Source organism: Lithobates pipiens, unplaced genomic scaffold (genome assembly GCF_037356315.1).
Source record: "Lithobates pipiens isolate NorthernLeopardFrog02 unplaced genomic scaffold, aLitPip1_a1.2 Scaffold_8, whole genome shotgun sequence".
Lineage (NCBI taxonomy): Eukaryota > Metazoa > Chordata > Amphibia > Anura > Ranidae > Lithobates > Lithobates pipiens.
Genome location: NW_027507903.1, coordinates 172,635,453 through 172,663,207, shown reverse-complemented (window position 1 = coordinate 172,663,207; position 27,755 = coordinate 172,635,453). Strand labels below are relative to the sequence as shown.

The following is a 27,755-nucleotide window of genomic DNA, read 5'->3' as shown; positions in this document are numbered from 1 at the left end:
ATTGAGTTTATTCGATTTTTCTTATAACAAAAAGTAGAAAATATCATTTTTTCTCAAAATTTTCGGTCTTTTTCCATTTATATCGCAAAAAATAAAAATTGCAGAGGCAATCAAATACCATCAAAAGAAAGCTCTATTTGTGGTAAGAAAAGGACGCAAATTTCGTTTGGGTACAACATTGCATGAACGCGCAATTACCAGTTAAAGCAGTGCAGTGCGAAATTGTAAAAAGACCTCTGGTCCTTAAGCTGTTTATTGGTCCGGGGCTGAAGTGGTTAAAGTGGTTGTAAACCTCAGACATGAAATATGAAAGCACATTCTTCAGTGGGAGGAGCTGCAGCATAACCTATGGCTGTTATCCACAGCTGTGCAGGTACAAAAATATTTATGCATATATTGGGTTTGTTTTACTAAAACTGGACAGTGCAAAATCTGGTGCAGCATTGCATGGTAGCCATTCAGGTTCTAACTTCAGCTTGTTCAGTTAAGCTTTGACAAATAACAATCTGGAAGCTGATTGGTTTCTATGCAGAGCTGCACCAGATTTTGCACACTCCAGTTTTGTAAAATTAACCCCATTATATATTTCAAAGCGCTATAAAGTATTTCTCATTTTTGGCTGTAATTGATATACTCTAGATTGGCCTTTTTCTCTTTCAGAGGGTCCCTGAGAACTTTCAGGTCTCAGGGAACCTGTGCTAAAAAAATATTAAATTTAAAACAATGATCAGTTTTATAATAATGTCTTTTACATTACTGATGAGTGAAGAAGGTCCTCCTTTATATTGGTGATCAGTGCTCCTTATGTTGAAGGTCAATGGCCCCTTACATATATTTTAGTATGGCAAGGGCCCTAACATTGCTGGGCATATTTAACAGTGTTTTTTCCATTTGCCAACTGTGACATCCTTAAAGCATAATTAGATAAAACACTAAGCTCCCGTTCACACCGGTGCAATTTATCATGCATTTTGACAGGTCCAAATCACTTGGCAAGTCGCACCCTATTGTTTGCTAATGGAACTGTTCAAAACAGTGCTACACCGACTTTGCGGTGCCGCAAAGATTTGAAAAAAATACTGTACTATTTTTTGCAATTTCAGGTGTGACTTGCATAGACGTCTGTGCATGAAGTCGCACAGATGTCAGCTAAGTCACACCTGAAGTCGCACTGACCTGCAGATTTGAAATCGTGTGATTTGAAAAGTCGCATTTAGTGTGAACCAGGGCTCAGAAATATACCGGGATTTCAGGTATTACAGAAACACCAAATGGATGAAAATGTACAGTAGATATCGGGCCATGATAGTCATAAGGCACTTGTGGGCTTAGGCATAATGCAGCATGATAACAGTGCAGCTGTGGAGTGAGTGCATTTCAGCCATTTCCTGTTTCTCCTGCTGGTATTTAGAGAAAGTTAATGATGTGGTAAAGTGTCTCCTATTGTTTTTATTTTACTAGTCAGAACACTTTTAATTATATGGTCTTTAACAATGCCCCGTGCATCATTTAAGGTATCCAATTAGAGGAAATTGTAAGAGAAGTGGTCTCAGATTGCACTTTAGGTTAATGGTCATATTGAGCGGGTATGTTAGATAGCCACAGGGAGTCATTAATCAGTGTAAGTATTTTGAAAACCCTGCACTTCATCAAGTTTTCTCTCTTTCCTCAGGTCAATTAGAATCAGATAGATTCCTTCTAGTAAGTGGTGGAAAACCTTCCAGGAAATGTGGAATTCTATCCAGCGGAAACAATCTCTTCTTCAGTGATGAAGGCCTTAGGATGCTCATGACGAGAGATCTAGATTTATCTTTAGCTCGGTAAGTGGAACATGTTCATCTATATTTACACAGCACATTTCATCTAGCCTCATGAATGACAGAAGGAAGCATTAAACCATTCTTTTGTGTTATGGCAATGTTTTCTAGCTCCATACATTCATTGATCACAATAAATCCTGTACATCCAAAGATAAGTGATAAAACCAGCTGTTATAATGGCAGGAATATGAGTTACTAAACTGATTGTACCAGTTTGATTTTAAAATATACTGTATGCTGCCAATGAGTTTTTGAAACTGACATTGGGCAACAGCAATTTACACCACATGTGTGATTGTATGTAATGAACACTTTAAGAATTGTACCCAAAGGAGATTTTTCTGTTTTACAGAAAATTGGATAAAGTGTAGTCCACTGCTGTGTCTATAGAGCTCTCTCAACAGAATATGTACCAGAAATCTGAAACTGATTTAGCAGACTAATCTTTGCTTTTTAAGTATAGTACCAGGCTTTGAAGTACATTCTACATTTATTCTTGGAGATAAGAGGGAGTATGATGCAGTATATGTGACCTCCCCATAATAATAAGTGGAGGATGCATTTCAACAGGTAATCCTGATTCTGCTAGGGCAGAGTATGGTTTGTCACAACAAAGTTCAAGGGTGGTACATCTTGCTGCCAGGATCCCTGAAGGCTATAAATCAATAGTGGAGGAGTAAACCCTATTCCATCCCACCTATAAAAGAAAAATCTGTTTATCGTAAAGTTCCTCATAATAATTTCCAGACTACAGGTGCGCACTCTCATACCCATACAAACGCTTATGATTTGTTTATTTTACTCAATACACAGCATGACATATTTCCTTTAACCACTTGCTTACTGAGCACCTAAACCCCCCTACTGCCCACACCAATTTTTAGCTTTTAGCACTGTCACTCTTTGAATGATAATTGCGTGGTCATACAACACTATACCCAAATGAAATTTTTATAATTTTTTCCCCACAAATAGAGCTTTCTTTTGGTGGTATTTGATCACCTCTGGGTATTTAATTTTTTCTTAAAAAGATTTAAAAAGACCGATTAAAAAAAAAATACAAAACCGTTTTATATCTTGTTAATAAATTTTGCAAACAGGTCATTTTTCGTACGCTGATGAGGCTACACTGATGGGCACCGATAGGCTGCCCTGATGCACACTGATAAGGCTGCACTGATGGGCACTGATAAGGCGGCACTCATAGGCGGCACTGGTGGGCACTGATAGGTGGCATTGGTGGGCACTGATGAGTGGCACTGATGGGCGGCACCGAAGGGCATTGAATGGTGGCACTGAAGGGCACTAATAGCTGGCACTGATAGGTGGCACTGAGAGCTGGCACTGATTGGTGGCAGTGATTGGCACTGATGGGTGGCAGTAGTGATGGGTACTGATCAGCACTGGTAGGTGACACTGGGCAGCTCTGCGAGATGGCACTGATGAGGAACTGATTGGCACCACTGGTGGACATTGATAGGTGGCACTGATGTACTGTGGGCACTGATTGGTGGGCACTGTGGGCACTGACTCGTGGCACTGATTGCTGGCATTGGCAGGTGGTACTGGTGGGCATGGTGGCTCTTCCACTTCGGAACCGATGTCCCTGCAAGCTGATCACGTGGTAAGGGGCCGGGACTTGGATCTGTGATTACCCAAGTCTCATTGACTCGGGTGAGCACAGCGTGCGCCATGCATTCCCATTAGGGGGTGTGGCCAGCTTTGAAAGGGGAGGACTTCAATAGATGGCCTCCCGGCAAAGCAGATCCGGGCTGTAGCCGTCATTTGGCTATAGCGCGGATCTGAACAGGTTAAAGCCAGTTTAAGTCATATTCAGAAACAGGGGAAAAGATGCCAACATGTACATTTACAAATATTCTAAAACATTTTCACACTAAAACAGTGTTGTCTTCAACGGATTTTAAAACCTATTGTATCTAAACTCAAAAAGAAAAAATATTATATTGATGCTTTCCAGTCCTTAGATTTGGTGGCTGCATTCATTTTTTTTCTTTATTTTTTTTAACTTTATTTTCACATGGTGATCCTTCCAGTGACACACTTTTTGCTCTCTGTGACAACACTCAATGATCATACTGTAGTATTGTCACCCCAGGACAAGTAGTTTGTTAGGACTGCATAGCACCTCCTCCTTTTCTCTTCTCCATGGCATAGTCCACAGAGAGAGCTGGGAGTGGTGCTAACTGATAATGATAAGTCGGCACATAGGAAGCTTTCAGCACTTGTGCAAGCTCAATTATGGCTTAGCCCCCCCCCCCCCCGCTTCCTCCTTAATGCTTAATGGCTCCCATTGCTTTCTCTAAGCCAATGAGAAGTGAAAGAGCCTTGGTTATTGCACATCACTAGATCGAGACCAGGCTCAGGTGAGTATAATTGGGGTAAGCTGCACAGATTACTTGAATGTAAAAAAAAAAACCTTCTGCCTTTACAACCACTTTAAAAGTCTAAAGTTGAAAAAATTGTTTATAGTTACAATTTATATACACTTTATCTTTTTTATATAGAAATGTATTTCCATCCCAGGCGATTGAAATGCCTCCTTTGTGGAAAAAAAACAACATGTTTTTTCATTCATGGCAAAGGGTACCCAGAACACTGTGGATTATATAGACAGCAGGCAAAACCACATCTGACAATGGAGTCACTGATGTGATGACTCATTGGAGTTCTGTGAAGAATGAGCTTCTTTTAGCATATCTACAAAGCAACTATTCTACACAATATTATGAAATATACAATATTTACCTGACTATAAAAAGAAAACTATTTTTTTAAATGTTCTATTTTTAGTTCTGGCATACTAAAACAAGAAAAAAAAAATATGTACAAAATCACTGTACATTCCCATTAAAAAATTAAGGGGCTGCTATTGCTAACCTCATTCTAAAAATGCTGGTTACTTGACTGTGGTACTTATTTATTAACCCAGAACATAGCATAAAGCAAACAAAGTCAGAACATATTTGTTCCCAGTCAATGATCTAGAAAATCTTGAAGACACTGGGGCTGATTTACTATCAGATTGGCAGAAAAATGAATTAGGTATTGGTGAAAAGTGCATGTGCGTGCAGTAGCGCAATGGCAGCAGACAAGCAAATGATAAATGTGAAAGTGTTTGAATTATATGTGTAGTTTCTCTTGTAGTGTGATGTTACGCACCAAATGTTTGTCAATTTCTTGTATGCGTTAACTGTCTGTCTATTTGTTTCAAGGAATGTTGGCTGATTGAAGTAGATCTCTTGCGTGTCTTGTGTTCTGCTTTTGACATAGCTTTAACAACTTTTCTATCATTGGTAGAATAAAACATACTTTCTGAATGGTGTAGTTTGTCAAAGGACTTTCACAGATCATGTGACTGGTCTTCCAAGTGTTTGGCAACTCTGAATGGTGCACCAGTGTTCAAATTAGCTGCCACTGAATTCAATTGGCCTTACAGTATCCCCATTGAAGTCTAAGGCCATATAATGCTCAGTGGCATTTCATCACTCCGGATAGCCCACGTTGTGTTTATATTTCTGCAGTGGCATGAATGCACCATTTACCAGAAGTGATATGCTGTGTACAGATTGGTGTGCAGCAGAAAGTCATGAATAATGTAGCTTACATCACTGGACATCATGGATCCTGCATTTTAATGGCGGCAATATGTTTTTGTTTTGTTTTTTGTTTTTTCAATGTAAGAGTTCAATGTAAAGAAACAGAATCTTTAAAAATATAGATTCTGTTTCTTTACATTGAACACCTTCAAATGCATAGTAAGATGTGCTTATGGGAGTGCTTAGCTTCTTACAAGATCCCACCAATGTTGACAGGCATGTATCCAGTTCTTTTATAGGACATGGAAAGCAGTTGCATGCTCTTTTTGAGACAATAAAAAAATGCCCTTTTTACCTTCACACAATTGTAGCAGTCCTGGTTTATTAATATAAATGCACAATGCATTGTATAAGCATTTTATTATTAAAAAATGTAACTTAAGATGTACATTCAATGTCTGAAACCTGAAATAAATAAAAAAGACATACATGTAGTTCAGCTTGCTAGGTGCATTAGCCAGACAGCATGTCCTAGCCTGATGGTTAGCATCATGTTCCTGACAACATATCTGCAAATCAGTCAGAGAACAAACTGTCACAGTTTGTCCAGAGGAAACATAAATGAATGCAGTGCTTTATATACATTACCAGGGCTGTGGGTGTGCTGTTTAGCATTTGCCATGGAATTGCCTGGCAATAAATGGTCTGATGCTAATTGGACTCAATCTTGCATAGCTCAGAGTATGCTATTGAACATGGGCTTGAAAATTCACAGATTCACATGCTAAATCGATTTCATAGAGCTGGTGGATATTCCTAAGCCTCAGGTTCAGACCAAAACATGGTGGTATATCTGGTGTTACAACACTGACCTGCTATAGTGGTTTCGCAACAGTCTTTCACAGCTTCATAAATACAGAGCAAAGTCTATTTTAATGTTTGAGAATTAGCAAGTTGCTGCATCATTTGCGATAACCATAGTAGATAAGCCCAATTGCATCAGTATTATAGCCAAGGAACTTGCATCCCCATAAGGAACGGTTAATCGTTTTCCTTTTATAGGTAATCAGGCGGTGTACTGTACAGTACTGTAGTACTGTGGATAGGAGATTTTATAACCATTTGAAATGTATAAAATGTATTCAATACTTTATATAAAGTAATGACTACAGGTGTTACAAAACAAGTTCTGAATTTTTTTATGTAGTCAGGATTATTATTGATATGATGTAAATAATCATTCTCTTTTTAGGTTTGTTCAGTTTTTTATGCGGTTAGGCTGTGGAAAAGCAGTGCCAGACCCTCGGAGTCAGCCAGTGCTACTGCAGTATTCACGGGATGGTGGCTTATCATGGACTCTTCTACAAGAATTTCTCTTCAGCAATTCCAGCAACGTAGGACGATATATTGCACTAGAGATCCCACTGAAGGCTCGCTCTACCTCCACCCGCCTACGTTTGTGGCAACCATCTGACAATGGGCATTTTTACAGCCCATGGGTTATAGATCAAGTAAGAGAGTGTTTATTTGAGTCAAATTGTGTAATTATGGCATCTTGTAGCCATTAGGTAATTATAAATTTTAAAGGCTAAGTTCACCTTTTTTATTCTTCTAAATTCCAGCTCCCCTATGTACTAATATGGCATTAATGTACATTTGTGTCAGACTTTAGGTCATGACACAGGAAGGAGTTGACCAGCTGAGGGCAAATGATGCAGGGTATGTGCTAATGAGGTCAGCTGGTCAACTCCTTCCTATGTCTTGACCTGACCAGGGAGTAAGGCAGAACTAAATGAGTAGTGTGTTTAAATGGCTATGAAGAGAGTTAGGTAAGCAGTTGAAGAAATAATGGAAAGCTGTTTTAATTTTGCAAAATAAGTACAATAATGCTATATTGGTACATAGGGGAGCTGTAATTTAGAAAAAAAAAGTGAACTTTGCCTTTAAAGCTGACATCCAGGGTAGATGATACTGCTATGCTGGCACTAAACTCCTCCCCTTCACACCCATTGTGCAAAAATCAAATCTCTTTTTTTATTTAGATTTTGACACCTTAGACATCCATTAGCTTTAAAAAAAATACTTTATAGGGATATGCTCATGTGACCTTTCAGAAGCCAACATCTTCTTGGGTACCACCACAAAAAGCAGCCATTACTAAGCAGGCTACCACCATGCAGACCACTGCTGGTAATGTTCACTAACAGCAATGATGCAGTGATGAAAAAGCCCTTGTAATGTCGGGTACTTGCTTTTGACAGCCAGGCCACTTACAGGCACCTTAGGCAACACACAGTATCACACAGCCCAGACGAAGAACATCTACAACTTGAAGACAAGACATTCAATAGGATGACAATACTTATTGTATTGTCACAAACATATTTTAAAAAACACTTTTCATTAGATATTTAGCAGAGCAAATGTGGGGAGTAGGAGTGAGAAATCCATTGTTGTGGTTTACATACTATTAAAATTTTTATTATAGTGAACTTTATTTCCACCCTAGGCAACTGACGTACCCTTTATGTAACAATACAGAAATAATGAAAGGTGCTCTTTATGAAGTTATTCGGAGTCTAAATAAACCCCTGATGCCCCTTCCGCCTCTCATCTCATCCAGCCAGGAGAAATATTCTATGCTGCATGTTCTGGTTTCAGGCAGGGGACACAATTTCATCAATTTTCTACTGCTGTTTTTCCTGATGTCCAGAGACATGGTCCCAAACTCACAAAGGGATCACAGTGGGGGATGTTGGGGAGGTTGAATCAGTGACTTCGTTAGTCATGTTCTTGTCAAATTAACTGAATCATGCTAATGCTATTAAGTATATTACTTTGTAAGGAGAGTGAACAGTAGCCATTATAATGACACTGGGTTGGAAACCAGTGGGTTACTGGTGATGTGCTTATGAAAAGTACCTGATAATCATTCATAAAAGTATTTTCAAAATTTGACGTTACTTGTGTATTTTGTAGATTCTTATTGGTGGGAACATATCTGGAAACACGGTGCTAGAGGATGACTTCACAAGTTTAGACAACAGAAAATGGCTTCTCCATCCCGGTGGCACTAAGATGTCAGTATGTGGTTCTGCTGGAGATGCCCTTGTGTTTATTGAGAAGGCCAGCACTCGTTATGTGGTCACCACAGACATTGTAGTCAATGAAGATTCTTTTTTGCAGATTGATTTTGCAGCTTCCTGTTCTGTTACAGACTCCTGTTATGGTAAGAAAATAAATGTAAGCATTTACATTTACAATTTTATAAATCACCAAGGCTCAGACATCTTGAGTTCTACAGCTCTCTAAACCAGCATTTGGAGTATTTGCCTCAAGCATAACACAAACATATTTTCTGTCCATTTCTTAAGAGATACATTTAAATATGTGACCGTATGTGACCCTTTGATACCATATTATTACTATACATTTTATTATAATGAGTTATTGGTTTTACCTTTAATACTGTTGTCCATATGCATGTGTATCAGCATGGGTGTGCTAGTTAGTTTTGTCATTTTAGTTTTTTGTTTCCTTGAAAAAAACAATTAAAATAGTAGAATACACCAGTTTGGAGCGCAGACAGGGGTTTCAAAATATTTCAGGTTGTCCCTATTATACTGTAAATGTGGAAAATGTTGGTAAAAATGGTAGAATGTAATTATTTTTTAGGAAATATGATGGTTTAGATGACCTTTTCTCCACTTAATATTCGCATTCACTCTTCAGAACATTTTAGGTGATCTCCACATTAATGCCTGTGAAGCACTGTGTGTGGTAGGCTACTTCTACAACAATATGTTTTTTTTTCATGGGAAGATTGTTGAAAAATGCAGTGAAATGTCCATTTATTTCTATTTTTATGCCATTTGTTACCACTGTTATTTTCTAAATAACACAACCTTTTTTCTACTTTCATTCTGTTTCTGTTCTTTTGCATGTTTTTCTTATTTCCATCATGGTAACCTTACAAAAATCATTTAAAATGAGTTTAAATTTGGCACACATTTTAGGTATTTCAACAGTTCCAATTTACAAAAATAAACTCAGATGTATTAAAAGGTAGCACACTGCAGTTTTAAAGAAGAAAGACACAAAGTAATAAAAGCAGAATGCCAACATTTATATAGGATAGAAAACAAAAACATAGACCTGTATAGTGATTCAGAGTCTATTCTGTTTTACTGAAAACCATTAAAATGTAGATAAAGAAAATCTGAGTGAAAGTACCCTTAGACAGTCTATCTTTGGCATTTTTTTTCATTAAATCCATTGAAGTCAAACCTACCTTGTCAGAGTCAATGATCTAAACACATCCTATATGCTGCTAAATTTAATTGGTGCTTTTACATAGCATTGCCTCTTTCATTATACATTGTGAGCACAAGAAGTTGCACTTGGCCTAATTTCCTCATTACATTTTGCTAGCAATATGCAACCACAGTGAAAGAATAGCCATTAAAGCATATTTGACATAGCAGTCATTTTTTACAAACAGCATATTACAATGACAATGCAAGCACATATGCTGCTCATGTCTCAGAGCATAAAATTGTTGTGTTTCTTCCTTACATAGATAAATCACACTCCTTGGGTTATCAATGGCCTATTACCTGCATTCGTTTTTTTTTGTATTCTAATTCTTTTAGATCATTAGAAAATCTAAAAAGTTGGCGCTAACTCATATATAAATATGACTACCTCAAAGGTTACATAAGACTTATCCCTCACGCTCCTCACAATGTTGGCACTGAAGGGCTGACCCTGCCATGTTCCTGCATGTATTTTGGGAGTGTCCAGGCATAACATTATTCTGGTCAGCGGTTTCCCAATGTATCTGCATAGTCACCACTATTGCTGTACCATTATCTATTGACGGTTGTATTTTAGGTCTCATTCATTTACTGGATACCTTTAGGTCTATGAGAACTTTGATAGGCCTCTTATTGTTTTACACACATAAGTCTATACTTTTTAAATGGAAATCTACCCAGGCCCCTACTTTAGATTATTGGAAGAATATTGTCAACAAAATGGTTCCACTATATAAATTAAAAAAAATTCTCCAAGGTATGGGATATTTGGGCAGAGTACAGGGATACTGTTGGATCATCAGCAAAACCTTCATAGCTTCTTGATGAGTTTGTTGATCACAAAATACATTGAGGCTGCACGCTCGCTTATGCTGACATGATTTCCGGTATGGTTGATTCCAGTTTTTGCTGCAGTTGAATGCACACTGAGACGTGCTGTTGCTGTACATGTTGGTGCTAGCACATTAGCACCTTAAAATGATCTAAGCATATGAAGTCTCCCATGATTTAGCCATCCGCACGAGTGAAGGTGAAGCACGGCTAATTAAGAGTACCTGTTAGTACACAGACTTTTTTCTTTGGTATTTGGTCTCCTATCTGAGGACTTTTTCTTATTTAAATTTGTATTTGTGTGGTTATTGTTTATGCACTAAGTCATAATAATATGTGAGTTGGCGCCAACTTTTTATATTTTCAAGCGATTTGTTGGTGATTCATTCACTTGTGAAAGGGGCAGCTCTACTCACTATTCACTATATTTATTGTTTGGCGCCACTTCTTTTTCATTCAAATCTCATTAATTCTTTTAGATGTCATGTCTCTTTACTGACATAACCACTTACCTGAAACATTCTGACTTTCAATAATATCATGCATATTTACAGTAGTGTATAGCAGCCCATCACAAGTAAGTTCTTAACAGTTTAGTATAACCAGACTGATCAAGGCTAATTTCTAATTTCTCTATAATTTTACTTTGTTTTGTATTATTAATAATAAATAAATCCCACAGCAGAAAAGCTGCCTCTCACCATTGGCTTCCTCTTGCTAAATCTAACATTGTCGCTGACATTTAGAGGAAAAATAGCTTCCTTCGTTGTAAGATAATTGCTAGCAAATTAGATGTTTTGTAATTTGTATTTATCATAATTATTATCATTAAAACAACACCCTAAGTGTATTTTATGCAACACTTTTGTGGCACTGTCTCAGGTATGTATAGATTAACCTATGCTATGTTTTAATTAGAGATGAGTAAATCCGTTTGTCAGATTAGATTACATGCATTTGCTCGGGTTGGATACAAGGAAAACTAGCAAAATTAGCAGTAAATGTTCTTTGCTACTTTAACATGTTGATATTTGTTAGTCACCATCATGCTGCTTTACTAGCCTTATTATCACTTTCTGTGGTATCCCCCTTTATCTTAAACATTTAATCCTCAGATACAATACCCATTAAAAATGCACTGCAGAATCATATTTCTTACTTTCTGAATATATTGGAGTGTGCAAGTTCCTCTTGGTGCTGCCCAAAACCTTCCATTATCACCCTGATATAGAGGCCAGTACATGTTCAATACAGCAGTTTGTCACTAAGGCCTCTTTCACACAGCTGTTTATTTTCAGCCCCTGATTTCCAGTGGCAAGAATCAGCAGATTATTGTGGCTGAAATGACTGGGACATGGGAATAACAATGGGCACTCAGCCTGTTTAAATGAATAGCTGGCTGATGGCTGTGGCTGTTCAAACGTAGCCATACACAGAGCAAATACCTGCAGCTAGGAACAGATGTCAAAGCTTGGGCACAGCTGACTGCTGTCTTAATATCTTACCAATAAGGTGAGATATCATAGGACATGCTGGGGCTGTTGGGGGCAGGGAGGCTAGAATGGACAGTTTGTATTGGTGCAACAAGAAACAAATGAGTAGAAGAGTGTGGTTAACTGTCACCCTATCCTACTAACAGTTTAGTCATATGTGAAATGCAAGTATACAGATTTATACTGCCCCAACAAAAGTGCACAAACTGTGCAGGCCTTAGTTGGCTTTGATGGCCGTATTGTTGACATTCTTGTAGGAGAGAGGTGAGCAGAGTATGCTGCTGCTGCTTCGTTTCGTAATTAGAGGCTAAATTGGGTACCAGGATGCATTGTTTAACTGCAGTGTAGAGTTAACAGGGGTGGCAGAACCTAGTTGTGCTGTCTGGCAGAGGTGCCAATTAGAAATAATTTTACAGATATTTGGCTGTTTGACTGGAGTTCAGCCTTAGGTGGCATTGTTCATTCCAAGCAGACACAAATTTTTATCAGCAGTTAGTGGTTATTGGCATGATCAGGACACACAGGGAGCGGGAGTAGGTCAGGAAGGGTTTAATAATGTTAGTGACCAAAGGTCAGAATTAGAGAACTTTGCCTGGGAGTGACAGGCAGAGTTTAGGCACTTCAGTGATAGCTCCCTGCTTGTCCTCAGAGTGGTTCATCAACCCTAGCATTAAAATGGATTTATTAATTCTCTGGTTTCCTGGCTGCAAAATAAAATGTTTTGAGTTGTGCTTTTCCCACGTAAGTAAAATGTTCTATTCCACATATATATATATATATTTCAGGCTGCAGCAACAAAATTGATATTCTTTCAGTGTTTACTGTGCTGCAAGTTTCAATATTTCAGTCAGAGGCTCGATCGTGTAAATAATATAGGGTAGCAAATTACAAATCCCAGTAAAAAAATATCAAGAAGATAGAAGATAGACACATGAAATAAAAAAGGCCAGTTCAAAAAAGCTTACAGTTTAAGAGGTGTGAGCATACAAAATGTAAGTAGATCTATAGTAGGTATGGGAGGCAGAATGGCCAGAAGGGATGTAAACTGATTACTTTTTTAGTAACAAGGGTTACAGGTGACAGGAGGGAACTACGTAAATGGCCAAAACTAGGAAAGTGGATGAAGTGGTTTATGTAGTGGGGGCTTTGGGTATTGGAATGTCTCATCTGAGGCAATTAGTGAGTCAAATGTAGCACAGTGGCTATATAAAGAGGGGTTGGACTTTGTAGAGTGGAGAGTTATACTGACAGAGTTTTGCCTTGTAGTCAAGCAATAGTTGTTTGGGCCAGATCTGCATTTCAACGCTCATGCAGCTTATTTCGTGTTCTGTCTGACACTCATCCAGATATATAGGAAGTGAGGAGAAAGCTTCCACATGGGGACAGAGGCAGCAATAAAAATCTAAATATCTAGATAAAGTTCCTATCCCTTCCACACTCTTTTCACAAAAAAAAAAAAAAAAAAAATCTATGTGGACAGCGTGTATGGAGGCCCTAAATTAAAGTTTTACTGGAACTGAAAATCTCATGCTATGCTACCAAATTTTCTTAAGTATACATCTCTATTTTTCTACTTTAAAAAAAACTCTATACATCTCTACAAATCACTTCTATTCTGTGACACAGTGGGGTTGATTTACTAAAACTGGAGAGTGCAAAATCTGGGGTAGCTTCCAGGTTTTTTCTCAAAGCTTAATTGAATAAGCTGATGTTAGAAGCTGATTGGTTTCTATGCAGAGCTGCACCAGATTTTGCACTCTCCAGGGTTAATAAATCGTAAATCCCACTGCCTGTTTTAAAAAATATATTTTAAAAAAATGTATCTTACCTTACCTTATTTGACAGTATTTTGCTTTATTTCTTAGATACCATGCTGGCTTCATAAGTCAGTTGCCACCCTTAAAGATGCTGTGAGTCTGCTGAATGCACCAGGGGGCATTTTTCTGATTACTTTCGTGACAAAATAAACATATAATGCCCAATTTTGGTATTGTTCAGTAATTGCAGCATCATTTTTTTCCACAAAGTAGAAGTTGGGGTTGGATTGGCAAATCCCCAGCAGAGTAGGTTTAAGATTTATTTCTTGGAAAGTCTGCTGATGTTTGTTGAGAATTTGGTCTAACAAGTAATAATTTAAAATATTTGCACTTATACAGTGTCTATATTTATGGGGAAAATTTGAACTGTGTGAGATTCATATTTTATACTCCACTAATATGTTTCTACTTTACCTTTAGCCATTGAACTGGAATACTCTGTGGATCTGGGGCTCACGTGGAATTCTGTATTAAAAGATTGTTTGCCAACCAATGTGGAATGTAATAAGTACCAACTTCAGAGAGTGCTGGTATCTGACACATTTAACAAATGGACTAGATTTACTTTGCCTCTGCCTCCATACACCAGGTAAAAATGCAAAGCTGTTCTTTATAATGGCATTAGAACATGTAAATAAAGGCACGAGAAACTCCTGGCTTCTTTAATGCTTATATAGTAAGATCTCCAATGTCAGACAAAAGTTCTGATTCTGCAATAAAGATTCCTAACTGTTCAGTACTTTAATGTATGCCATTGAATTATTTATTTGTTTTAGTTTCAGAAAATGGTGATGTCATGGGTAGCAGGGATCTGCTGGCTGTATCTAGGGGTTTTAGAAGCTATTGGGGATGAGGAACCTGATGACTGGATTATAGTGGAAATTCTAGGCAATGCAGAAAGAAATATGAGCACAGTGCATACATACAGTAGAGCAGATACAGGATTAGGTAAGACAGACAGGAGTCTACTGCCAGCTGGTACTAATGGCTCTCACTGGGGTACAGGAACCGGTAGCATCTAGTCTTCATTAGAACCATTAAAAGTACAGATGGAGTTGTGTGACAGACTGATAGAACATCCCCGACAGGAAAGACACAACATATTCAAGACTTTAAAGTAGAAGATATGACAATACTTACTGTTCTGACACCTGTCGCAGAGAATGATAGCTACCAATGCTAAGTGAAATTTCATGCCCTCATATTGTTAAAGGCAAATAGATTGCTCACTTTGCAAGGCAGATTGCACTTTGTGGAATTTTCCTCAGAGTTTAGTGAGTGAGGTGAAGCTCTGACTTCCATCATCCAATCATGTGCAAGCAAAAATGCTTTTTTTTTCCTTGGTTTTCTTTGCAAAATTTAATTTCACCTCATTCAAAAAGCTCAGGGGAAAATTGGAATATCAACATTATATTGTACAGTAGGTACCACAATGATGTAGTGAAACGGAACAACTGCATAGATGTTAGGCCGCGTACACACGCGGGGACTGCTCGCCCAACTTTGTCCGTCAAACAGTTTCAGCAAACAGTCCGCTCAAAATTAGCATGGACGGACATGGCCACACACGACGAACGAACAGTTTGCTGAAACCGTGCGCGATGACGTGAACGGCACGTACGACGGGACGAAAAATACGACGTCCTATACACTGCATTATAACTTTCGGCGTGTAAATCCTTTCTGAGCATGCGCGGAACTTAGTTTGACGAACAAGCCTACACACGAGGGGACTGTTCGCTGAAACAAAGTTTCAGCGGACAGTTTTTCGGAATTTCCGAAAAACCTTGTTCAGCGGACTGTTCGCTGAAACTGTCCGCTGAAAGCCCACACACGAGCGGACTGTCCGCCGAAACACTGTTCAGCGGACAAAGTTGGGCGAACAGTCCCCGCGTGTGTACGCGGCCTTACAGTAATGTTAAAAATGTTGCACTCTTTCAACTTGACTGATTTTCCATTTATACTCAGGCTATAACTAGTACACAGTGAAGTTGATTTAAAATAGGCTCTCTGCTTTGCAAGTTACACTTTGCATAGGAATTTTGCCCAGAGCTTATTGTATAAAGTAAAGCACTGCTGACTTCCATCATCCAACCACCTACAAACAAAAATGCAGTTTTTTTTTTTTCATTTTTACCTGCGCACTTTTGAGGAATATAAGGCTATGTATGAACAATCAGAGAAACACCAGGGGTTTTTTATATCTCCAGAGTCATATTGTTTTTGCACATACTGCAAAAGTGGACTGTGGAAATTTGTATTTTGTGCAAGAATGGTCAATTGGAACAAGAACATTAATAATTTTTCCTGCTATAATGTGTCTTGTTTTGAAGAGGTTGTATTTTTGATATACAAAAGAGGTTGTATTTTTGATATCCCCACTGTGTGTGCGAGCCGTGTCCTCCGCTTCACAGTGCTGGCTCCGTTCCCTCCGAGCGTCACGTCACACGGGGACAGAGCCCGGCGCCAAATTCTAAAAGTGAAAAACACAGAACACATACAGTATACTGTAATCTTACAGATTATATTACTGTATCAAATTATTTCACATCCCTGTTGTCCCTAATGCTTTGTCCAGTGCCCTGCATACAGTAATAATAAATTAGAATCATTTGCAGAATTGAGCAATAGTGATTTGTGGGGAAATTCGTCATCAAACACTGAAAGTAATGACAGCAAAAATTCTGCAACTGAGCAAATTTCAGTATTTTTGATTTGATTACATTATTGAATACATTTTATTATTATTATTATATTAATATATTTTATAATTATTTTTTAGTTATTTATTATATTATAATTTATGATTTCGTGTTTCAAACTTTATCAACCCCTGGGATGTCTACTAGACTCTTGTTTGGACAGATTTAAGTGCGTTATTCCTAAGAATTACAGGCCCACAATATAAAACGCCAAATTTCCATGTGAAACATTGTACCGCTTTGAGCATCAGAAATCTGACATAATCATACCACCAGGGAGGTTAAGAAAACCTTGTCAATTTTAAGGTGCCACTATAGTCTAAACATTTTCTGGATAGAGTGGAGAGGAATTTGAGCTCTTGGCAGATTTTTATTTCTGTCTGTACTCCTGTAAGGCATATAGAATGGGGCTCGGCCCCACCCACTGCTCCGTTCTCACTGGCAGTGATTGATAGTGGCGAAAGCCAATAGCTCCCACTGCTGGGTCTCAGCCATTGAGGAGGAAGAGAAAACAAGAGAAGGACTCACCGACCTAGTACAATTCCATTATAAACATTTATTAAAAGATAAAAAGTGACACACATAATACTCACAAACGCATGATGTATACACGCATGTCAAAGCATAATGTAAACATGTTGCTTCCAGGACTGCTGGAATGCTTCAATGATGCAAGGAGACCAGATGGTGTCTATGATGGCTTGGCTGATGTGTTTTAAGTGCAAACCCTCTTCCTCAGAGCTACACTTTCTTTCCACGAGCATAACACCTAAGCGCAGGATCGCTTTCTTGGTTTCTTTCCCAAGTATAGGGGGGGGGGGGGGGCTGGGTGCTGGCAGGAGCTACACGCAGAAAGTTTTTAACCTTAATGCATTGACTGCATTAGGTAAAAATAAAACATTCTGATTTTAGAAACACTTTAATGCAGAAGTGACATAGCAAAACTGCTTGTTCACAAACGTTTTTCCTTTAAATTACAGTTCTATTTTAAGAGAAACTTTTACAGATGGAAGTATCTGTGGACCACCTTCCAAAACTCCAAAGATAGCTGAACACTCTTTCCCATACAGTTTGCAGTAATATCACCAAAGGCTTCATTAATAGCTGGATATCTGCAGTGTGAAAAAGCAGTGAAGCTATTGGAAGAGCATAAACAATCCCAAGGTTGCTGATGACAGGTAGAATCAAGCCTGTGGATGAAGGAACACACTGTGCCAAATCTCAGAGGTGATCATCACAGGCTTGTTAAGTTCAACAGAATGTGACAGGGTGGAAAAACAGCAGACCTGCATTTATGTGTGAATCTCCTAAAAGGTGCTTTTTGTAACTTAAATATGGATTGCTATGGAAGAGCACGCTGCATGGTCCACAAATACAGTTTGGGTTGTATGTCAACCTGTAACAAAAACTAACTAAATTTTCTGTTTTTGTGTGTTTTTTTCTTTAACTATTTGCTTCCTGCCTTTCATTTTTTGTAGCGCTCATTGCCACTTTGAATGAACAGTAGGCAAAAATACTTTCATTATGCAAATACACTTAGGAATATATTTTCTGATTTTGTACTCAGTTCATGTATTCAGTGCAGATGTCGCCACCTTGTGTCTATATCTTGAATTTAATGTTACATTTTGTGAATAACTAGTGAGGATTGTTAATATTTTATCTGTTTATTACAGGTACTTATATTGTGCTGACAATTTATATATATATTGTACATTCACATCAGTCCCTGTCCTTAAGGAGCTTACAATCTAAGGTCCCTAACTCACATTCATACATATATTAAGTCCCGTATTTGAAAAGTTTTTTTCTACAGATATACTGCATAGATCACACTGAATACCAAAAAAGGATACAAAATGTAAGTTTAAGTAAAGACCCAGTTCTGTTTAGTAATTCATTCCTAATCAATTTACGTTGTTGTGACTAAAATCATGTATCCCAACACAGTATAGCAGGCCCGTAACCAAGAGAGTAGGAGGTTATTAAGGGTAAATGTGCATCTAAGTACAATATTATGTTACATTAATACGAGCATTTGATGTTTGATTTTCATTTTGAAAGATCTCAAGGGACACGATTCCGGTGGAACCAGCCATCGCCTTTTGACAAGCAGCAAACCTGGGCTATTGATAACGTCTATATAGGAGATGGGTGTGTTGACATGTGCAGTGGCCATGGTCGATGTGTACAAGGAAATTGTGTGTAAGTATGATGTCATGTTTTTGTTATTGCATCCTACTCAACTTTAGACTGTTTTCCTGTGGCTCTGGACATAGTAGAATTATATCTGAATCCATTTAATCCAATCACACAGCTGAGCTTTTCTAAAACTAGAGAGTGCAAAATCTGGTGCAGCTCTACACAGAAACCAATCAGCTTCCAGTTTTGTTTTTGTCAAAGCTTAATTCATAAGCTGAAGTTAGAAGCTGATTGGCTACAATGCATAGCTGCATCATGTTTACAATCTCCAGTCTTACAAAATCAACCCAATTGTATTTAATCTGTCATCCATGATAGAGTTAGCCATTGCTCCAGTCAATCATTCGTTTTGGGACAGGTGCAATAGCATTCTCTAGTGCTTATTGGTAGGCATAGCTATAACTGATAATAGCTATCCTGGCAGGTCCCTTTAGAATCCTAACATAACATGCATAACAGACTATTGGATTTTCAAAGAAATTTATAGATAATCGATTTGCTTGCAAGATTTCTATCTCTAATAACACAGAGGTGCCCTGACCTCCAACAATATTCTTTAACAATAAACAGCTGGACCCAGTCCAACCACAGTTTGCAATATAAGTGACTGACTGGCATCCAACCATATACATAAATTTGCTTCCACAAAGGAATCATTTATTTTTTCATTGTACCACATTTTAAGGGACCCAAAGGCACCAGTACTAATATAAATACATGACAGCGCTATTATTACTTTATCATAAAAAATATATATAATTGTGCACCAAATTCATATTTGACATAAATAAGTGTCAAAACATAAATATAACACTCCAAATTTATATAACAATAATATGTAATAAAAACGAATCCAACTTTACAGATCATAAATTAAATGTATTAAAGTGTTCAGTGCATTAAACTGTGTACAGTGCTTCAATAAAGTGAAAAATATTCACTTGCAGAAATTCAGCTTGCTTCAAAGTGCACACACCCCTGTGAATTCTCCACCTTCCACTCTAATAACTTATCAGAGGCAATGACGATATCGGATTTCACTCAAAATACAATTCTACACAGGTCTAACTCTCTTCCAAAACAAAAGATCTCTTATGATATTCTTAGTTCCCTTTAAAGCTCAAAAGGAGTCTGGTAGAAAGCAATGAAGGGCTCCATAGCATAAAACCATTTATTTATAAGAATGTTAAAAGCATTACATTGCACTTATATTGACCAAGTGCCTCTCCCGACACTAGGTAATAAAATGCTTATCAAAAACAATAATACACACTTCCGCCCTCACACCTGTGTATCACCACTGCACTTACACTAAAAAACAAAACAAACAAAAATAATAATAATATCAAACAAACCAACAAAAACACGTGCTGGCACTCTAAATAAATAGTAATGTGCAAAAATCCTACCAAGCAGTGTAGAATGAGCGGCTCTAAATACTCAGTGAATATGCTAATAATACACACTCTCAACTCAAATGTATCCAATAAAGCATACACATAACATAAATAACATTGATTGTTACCACTTTAAACTATAATAGCAACACCCTGTGAAGTGAATAGTTGAAATAAATTCTATGAATAAGTAAATAAATAAATAAAGTGTCCAGTTTTAAAACACAAAGAGTCCAACGTTCATTAGATAGTGACCAGTGAATCAATTATAATTCATAAAGACTTCCAGAAACACGTCTCCACCACACCGCCATGACTGTGACTTCAATCCCCATATGTGCACACACTCACTGGCTGTTTATACCTCACACTGCCGTGTTTGGCTATAGACGCTTAAACCCTCTTTTCACAGGGATGAAGAGTGACAGATCTTCAGCTGTCAGTCAGAGGCAAATGCACAGCTCCCAATTAATCCTCTTTACACACTCCACAAATAAATGAAAAAAACACAGCCTCCGATAGTGTAAAACCTTCACACACTTTAATCTCATAAAATTTCACTGCATTGCACTCACATGTGGAATATCAAAGGCACCATCAACGTGTGTGAAGGTTTTACACTATCGGAGGCTGTGTTTTTTTCATTTACATGTGGAGTGTGTAAAGAGGATTAATTGGGAGCTGTGCATTTGCCTCTGACTGACACCCGAAGATCTGTCACTCTTCATCCCTGTGAAAAGAGGGTTTAAGCGTCTATAGCCAAACACGGCAGTGTGAGGCATAAACAGCTGTGTGTGTGAAGAGGTTTAATCAGGAGCTGTTTATTTGCCTCTGACTGACACCTGAAGATCTGTCACTCTTCATCATCACTGTGAAAAGAGGGTTTAAGCATCTATAGCCAAACACGGCAGTGTGAGGCATAATCAGCAGGTGAGTGTGTGCACATAAGGGGATTGAAGTCACATTCACGGCGGTGTGGTGGAGGAGTGTTTCTGGAAGTCTTTATGAATTATAATTATAATTGATTCACTGGTCACTATGTAATGAATGTTGGACTCTTTGTGTTTTAAAACTGGACACTTTATTTATTTATTTATTCATAGAATTTATTGCAACTATTCACTTCACAGGGTGTTGCTTTTATAGTTTAAAGTGGTAACAATCAATGTTATTTATGTTATGTGTATACTTTTGTAGCACTAACCCCCCAAGGAGCTGCTGGTTAGATTGGGCTTCCCGTTACCTTCTTTTTCCTCACTTCATGTCTAGGGGTGTCCCGTGGTAGATGGCCCAGTAACTTGAGAGACTGACAACAGATCCACTTAAATGAATTTTATTTGCAAAAAACATATACAATGAACAGTCTCATAAAATGGGATCAGAGGGTTGGAAAGGAAGTTCAGGTACTCTTAGTGTCAAAGTCAATGTTGAAGAACTTGCTTACTTTGACTGCATCCAGAGAATAGCCATTCGCAACTGGATGTTCACTCAAGTTGGACAGTCCCTCTCTCACAAGGCCTAGCAACCAACAAGGTGCTTACTCAGGAACAAGTCTCTGCCACAGACATTGTTGTAGAACATACAAGGATAAGTCTCTGCCACAGACATTGTTGTAGAACACGTAGGAAAACTAAACTTGTAGAACACTCGTGTGATACCTGGATCTTTCAGCCAGCTTGGCGATATCCACGAGACCGGATTCTCTTGGGTACTTCAGCTCCTTCAGGTTCTTGCTAAGAAACCAACCCGTACGTGGCTTTCTTCTGAACAGTCCTCCCCTGGATAGCATGAAGTCACTGGGTCTCTCCCAAACCAGAGACGGCACCCAAACACCTCAGAATCCTCCTTTAGTTTCCTTGCCTAGGGCTAGCCAGCCCCGAGACAACAAGATCGGGTGGATCCGCACCCCAAGCCATAGCCTTCCTGGAGGCTGGTCAGGAGGACCAGGACCATGAAGTCAGTACATCCTTCTGGACCGGAACCCCGAACCATGTGACATCCGCATCTTATATACCCTCTCCCAGAAAGCACAGCAAGAGTGCCACTTCCACTGGGCGGGCTCCGAGAGAGCGTAACTTAAGCTCCCAACCAGACCATAGTTCCATGCCTGCCAGAAGAGACAGTGCCCCCTGTGGTCAGGCTCAACATCTCATAGTCCAGTCAGACTGATGCTGAGGTCCAAATTTAGACAATTGTACCCAAACCAAACTGTAGTTCAGGTGTAACCTTAAATTTGAAAAACACATAGCGCGTGCTCTTCAGGAGCCGACGCTATACTTTATTGGATACATTTGAGTTGAGATTGTGTATTATTAGCAAATTCACTGAGTATTTGGCACCGCTCATTCTTCACTGCTTGGTAAGATTATTGCACAATAAAATGCTTATATCTTCAAGCCGTGCCGACTCAAGCTGTGCACGATCAGGCTGTGAGCAGACACTGCTGTATGGGATGACGTCACATCCAATAAGTGTCAGACTGAGAGGCGAAGATGAGAGTTGAAGTTGATAATTGGATGTGACAGTGGGAGGTGAAAGTCAAACTCAGTTTGTATAAACTCAGTATGTACACTACCCAATCAAAGCAGGCCCCTTTCAAATTTATGTGCAAAGCATTGTTTTATTTACAGTTTGTGTATATGAATTCAATTTTTCCTGTTGAATAAATGACTAACTGCTGTTACTAATACATGTATTCTCTAAATGTATGGCATGTTTTTAGATGTGATGACTACTGGGGAGGAATTTATTGTGATGAGCCAGAGGTATCTCTCCCAACGCAACTGAAGGACACTTTTAACCGGGCTCCAGCAAGCCAGAACTGGTTGACTGTAAATGGTGGGAAGCTGAGCAGTGTCTGTGGTGCTGTGGCATCAGGAATGGCTCTCCACTTTAGCGGGGTCAGTATAAATCTTTTTATCTTTATTGTATACTTATCTGGATATTGAGTGCTGTTTGTTTGTGTGTTAGATAGATGATTTGACTTTCAGAAAACCACATGAGTCCCCCATCAACACAGTTGGTGTTGTTTTAAAGATCCACTGGCTAAGAAGTCCTCATCTGCATTTTGTTCTAGGTCAAAAAATGTACTGAATTCATAGGGTCAGCATGACAACTAGTCAAATAGTTTTTTTTTAAGAATAGGCTATGGCTGCCTCCCATGTTTCTGCATGCTTTGTGACTTTTTTTACTGCCTGAATGGATTACGTTTTTCTTTTATGTCAACAGGGCTGTAGTCGCCTTTTGGTCTCTGTGGATTTGAATCTGACCAGTGCTGAATTTATTCAGTTTTATTTCATGTATGGGTGTCTGATAACACCTCATAGTCGTAATCAAGGTGTGCTGCTAGAGTACTCAGTGAATGGAGGCATCACTTGGAACCTGCTCATGGAAATCTTCTATGACCAGTACAGTAAACCAGGGTGAGTATCTCCATAGAAAATAAAATGTTCATAAGTGTAACATAGGTCTTTACAATTGTGACTAAGATACTGTAAGTAGGGTGAATGTTTAATAACAGTCACATGCTTTATGCATGACATTTAGTAATTATATTTTAGTGATTTGACTGGGTTTAAATGCCAGGGAATTTGTGTCTATCCGATAAACTGAAGAAAACCCTTGGATGTACATTGAAACAAATTCAGCAATAAGTAGCAAGTCCAATTGTGTTTTACTTATTATCGCTAGATATCAGTTAAAGATATGACTCTGGGCCTTGAAGGAAAATGCCTGTTACATATAATGAAAATAAATTGTTATACTGCCTTTAAGACAAAGGGTCTGTTCCTATGAAATTCAGTAAAATCACTTTTACTAACATGCACCATAAACATGATGTAGCTATTTTTTTTACTTTTTTTTCTAGACTACAGACTTCCATATAAGTTTGTAACTTTAGCATCATTCAACAACAACAATTACATACATGACCATCACCCCTCCTTAGTTATTCAGTCTTTGTCTTTTATGATTTATTCATACAAATGGTTTACATCTGCTCTAATTGAGACTTGTACTGAGAGAACTATGTAGGCTGCCATTGTTAAACTGTTTTTGAAAAGGCTGGTTATTTGCAATGTATCAAAACCAGAGACAGCCTAAAATAATTGCAGTGGTGATAGCCTCATGCTCTCCACGGTAAACTGGATCATGCAGTTTAATAAACTGCAGCTTTAAATTTGTTAGTCCCTAATACACTTTAATGTCCAGGCTGGTGTGAATGTGTAGATGTCCATCAGCTGTGGCCTGCATTGGGCAGCTGCAGAGAAACTTGCAGGCATTTACTTACAATAAAAACACTGAAGCATTGATTAAAAAACATGTGTAACTAACCCCTAAGGTACAAGTGATTTTCCATTAACTATAATGTGATCAGCCTCTATCTGCCACATCAGTACATTATTATAAATGAGAAATGAGATAGCAAATGTAGCGATTTGTCAGGCTCACAGTAATGCCCCTGGCATCAACCTACTCATGGAATGTAATTTCAGGCACAAGTTCATTTATCAAGCAATAGTCACTTCTGTTTATGAATGTAGTATGTTACTGTTGACCCTGTTGATGAAATATTGTTTTGTCTGCATAGATTCAACTGTTTTATATTCCACACACTGGTCACAGAAATGAAAAGTAAAGAAAAATACATGGTATACATGCACTATTGTACATGGCTGGACGTGGGTGACCAAACATAATATTTTGCAGTGCCTTTTGGAACAGCCAGAATTGTTTTACATTTGTGATATTATATTATTTTGTCAAATGTGCCTATAAGAAAATGCATTTGTTTTATTTAATTACACAGATAAAATAATCCAAAGATATCTTTAGAGTATATTAGCCATTTAGACCAGCCATTGTTTGCAGGTGAAATCATTCTTATGTCCCCACCACAGGTGTGCATGGCAAACATACATTCACACGCAATCTGCTGGGAAGTCACCAGTTTCCCCAGTAGAATGTTTCTATACTATTGGAGGAAACAGGAACACCAGGAGGAACCCATGTAGTGTACCAAGTATGAACAGACCCTAGGACCTCAGCCCTAAGAGAATTTGTGACTGCTGTACTGCTACATTGCTAATTCAGAAACTGATGACCATTCAGAAGCTCATGTGTATAAACCATATAGGTTTAAATATGTATCTATGTCTGTTGCTTGTATGATAATATGGTATAGTATTAAAGGAGTAGAGAATACGCTTACCCCTCTGAAGCTCTGTTTACTTTAATCATCCAGTTATGTACAAGGCAAATTCCATGTTTGTAAATTCCCCCAAACTTTCTGTCCCTTTAGTAAACTGACTTATCCATAGCAAAATAATCTCCAGTGGCAATACTAAATGTGTTTGCTTTTTACTTTCAGCTTTGTAAACATCCTCTTGCCACTCAGTGCTAAAACTGTTGGCACCCGTTTCCGCTGGTGGCAGCCCAAGCATGATGGATTGGATCAGAATGACTGGGCCATTGATAACGTGTTGATAGCAGGTTCTGTGGATCAAAGTACAGTGATGCTAGATACATTCAGCAGCGCTCCACTGCCACACCATGAACGCACTCCAGCTGATGCAGGCCCTAGTGGAAGAATAGAATTTGATTTCTTCTCTGAAGACAAAACTGCAGGTAACATATCTGAAATAAATATCACTCTGGCTTAACAGTGTGATAGGCTGCATTAATTCTGTTTTCCATAATAACCTCCTGTGTTTTCCAAATCATAGTGGATGGCATTTACTGTGATCTCTAATCATTAATATATACCTAGTACAATTATTTCTTGGTTGTAGTACTTCAAACTCAATTGCTGCCAAAGTACTATTTGTAAGAACCTCTGTCATGTTTTAAGTACTCCTTTGTTTTCCTAACTCATTGACACCTATTCCCCACTTTTTCTTGTTCAGCAGTGGTTATACACCACAATAAAATAAATAGAATAAGAAAAAAGAGAAAAATTTCCCTATAATGAGTGCTAAAATGTATTTAAAGTGTATGCAAACTCAGTGGAAAATGCTATCTATATCTGTGTCCATACTAGTATTTCTGCTTGGAGCCATTGTCAATCACCACAGCAGGACTGAGCATGGGTAAAGGCTGGAAAACTAACCATCAGAGACACAACATCCTGTAACTTCTAGCAGAAATCCTATGTACACAAACTAACCACGCCAGTGTGAATCTGCTTCAATGCTTGACAGGGTTGGATTAAAACAGGAACCAAGGGGAACTGGCAGAATTAATAGCTATTGACAGCACTAGAAAAAAAAGACAGGCTAGAACTGTATGAAAACACATATATGGAATCTTAATTTTGGGGGTAACATCACTTTAAAGTAAACCTGACCTGGCCTAAAATGTGCCTAACGTAACTGCAGAGCTAAAGTGCAGGTAGTTTGCTTAACCTCCCTTGCGGTATGATTCAGTCTGGAATTAGGTGCTGAAAGCAGTACAATTATTTTGCATGGAAATCTGGCGTTTTATTTTGTAGTCCTGTAATTCTTAGGAATAACGCTCTTAAATCTCTTCAAACCAGAGTCTAGCAGACATCCCGGGTATGATAAATTTTATAATATAATAAAGAATAATAAAAATTATTCAATAATGTAATCAAATCCTAAAACACTGAAAAAGGGACATGTTTTGGTTGCTATGGACAATCTCCAAATTCCAGGCAGCAAAAACAGTATTTATAATATAAAAGTGCATGCAGGGCACTGCACAGACCACTAGGGACAAAGGGGGTGTGTATTTTTTAATACAGCACTGTAATCTGTAAGATAACAGTGCTGTGTGTGTTTTGTGTCTTTTTTGAATTTGCCGCTGTTCTCCGCTCCCGTGCGCCGTAACGCCGCAGGGAACGGAGCTCGGCGGCATTCGGCACTGTGAATCGAGCGGAGGACAGCTCGATCACACAGTGCAGAGGACATCGCTGGATCCAGGGGACAAGGTAAGTAAGTCTCCCTGTGTCCTGCCCTGCATCAAGCGAAGCGATCCCGAGTCTGGCTCGGGGTTACCGCTCCTATCAGTAAATTCCCAACCCGAGCCAGACTCGGGATTACCGCCAGGGAGGTTAACAATTGTGTCCCTTTGGACACACTTCTATGTTAAAAACAGGCTATATACAGGATCTCAACTTCCCTCCAGGTCAAGATTAAGCTCCACTAAACTCCACTTCTTTACCCCCATCGGTACTCGCAAACTGCACTTCAGTACTATTGTTTCCATGGACACTTTTTGGCCTGGGTTCAGGTTAATTTACTGATGTATGAACATTTACATTGACAATATATATACTTCACTAATAAATCTTGCCTACATTTTCACATGATGGTATCTGTTTTGAAGTGAATGAGCATTGGCTTTTCCATGATGACTGCAGCATTGAGAGGTTCTGTGAATCACCTGATGGTGTTATGATCTGTGGAAGCCATGATGGAAGAGAAGTATATACAGTGACCCATGATTTGACTCCAGCAGAAAACTGGATTATGCAGTTTAAGGTAAATATGCAGACCTATTTATTACATATGTATTATACTCGTCCTCCTACCATAATTTCTATAACATAAGATGAAGGCATTTGTAGTTCAGCAGAGGAGAACTCATGCAGGTCTGACA

At 38.5% G+C, this 27,755-nt stretch overlaps 1 protein-coding gene across 4 annotated transcripts in view; it reads left to right on the top strand.

Annotated features, from left to right (window-relative positions):
- The window catches only part of RELN (reelin), a 651,259-nt gene that overhangs the window by 560,475 nt on the left and 63,029 nt on the right, over positions 1-27,755 (top strand). For all 4 annotated transcript variants that reach the window (XM_077471873.1, XM_077471875.1, XM_077471874.1 and 1 more), the window contains exons 43-51: positions 1,673-1,820; positions 6,630-6,888; positions 8,357-8,606; positions 14,255-14,423; positions 18,601-18,741; positions 22,858-23,035; positions 23,364-23,557; positions 25,507-25,763; positions 27,483-27,637. In XM_077471873.1, coding sequence (XP_077327999.1) covers positions 1,673-1,820; positions 6,630-6,888; positions 8,357-8,606; positions 14,255-14,423; positions 18,601-18,741; positions 22,858-23,035; positions 23,364-23,557; positions 25,507-25,763; positions 27,483-27,637 — 1,751 coding nt within the window. The remainder of the gene's footprint in view (positions 1-1,672; positions 1,821-6,629; positions 6,889-8,356; positions 8,607-14,254; positions 14,424-18,600; positions 18,742-22,857; positions 23,036-23,363; positions 23,558-25,506; positions 25,764-27,482; positions 27,638-27,755) is intronic.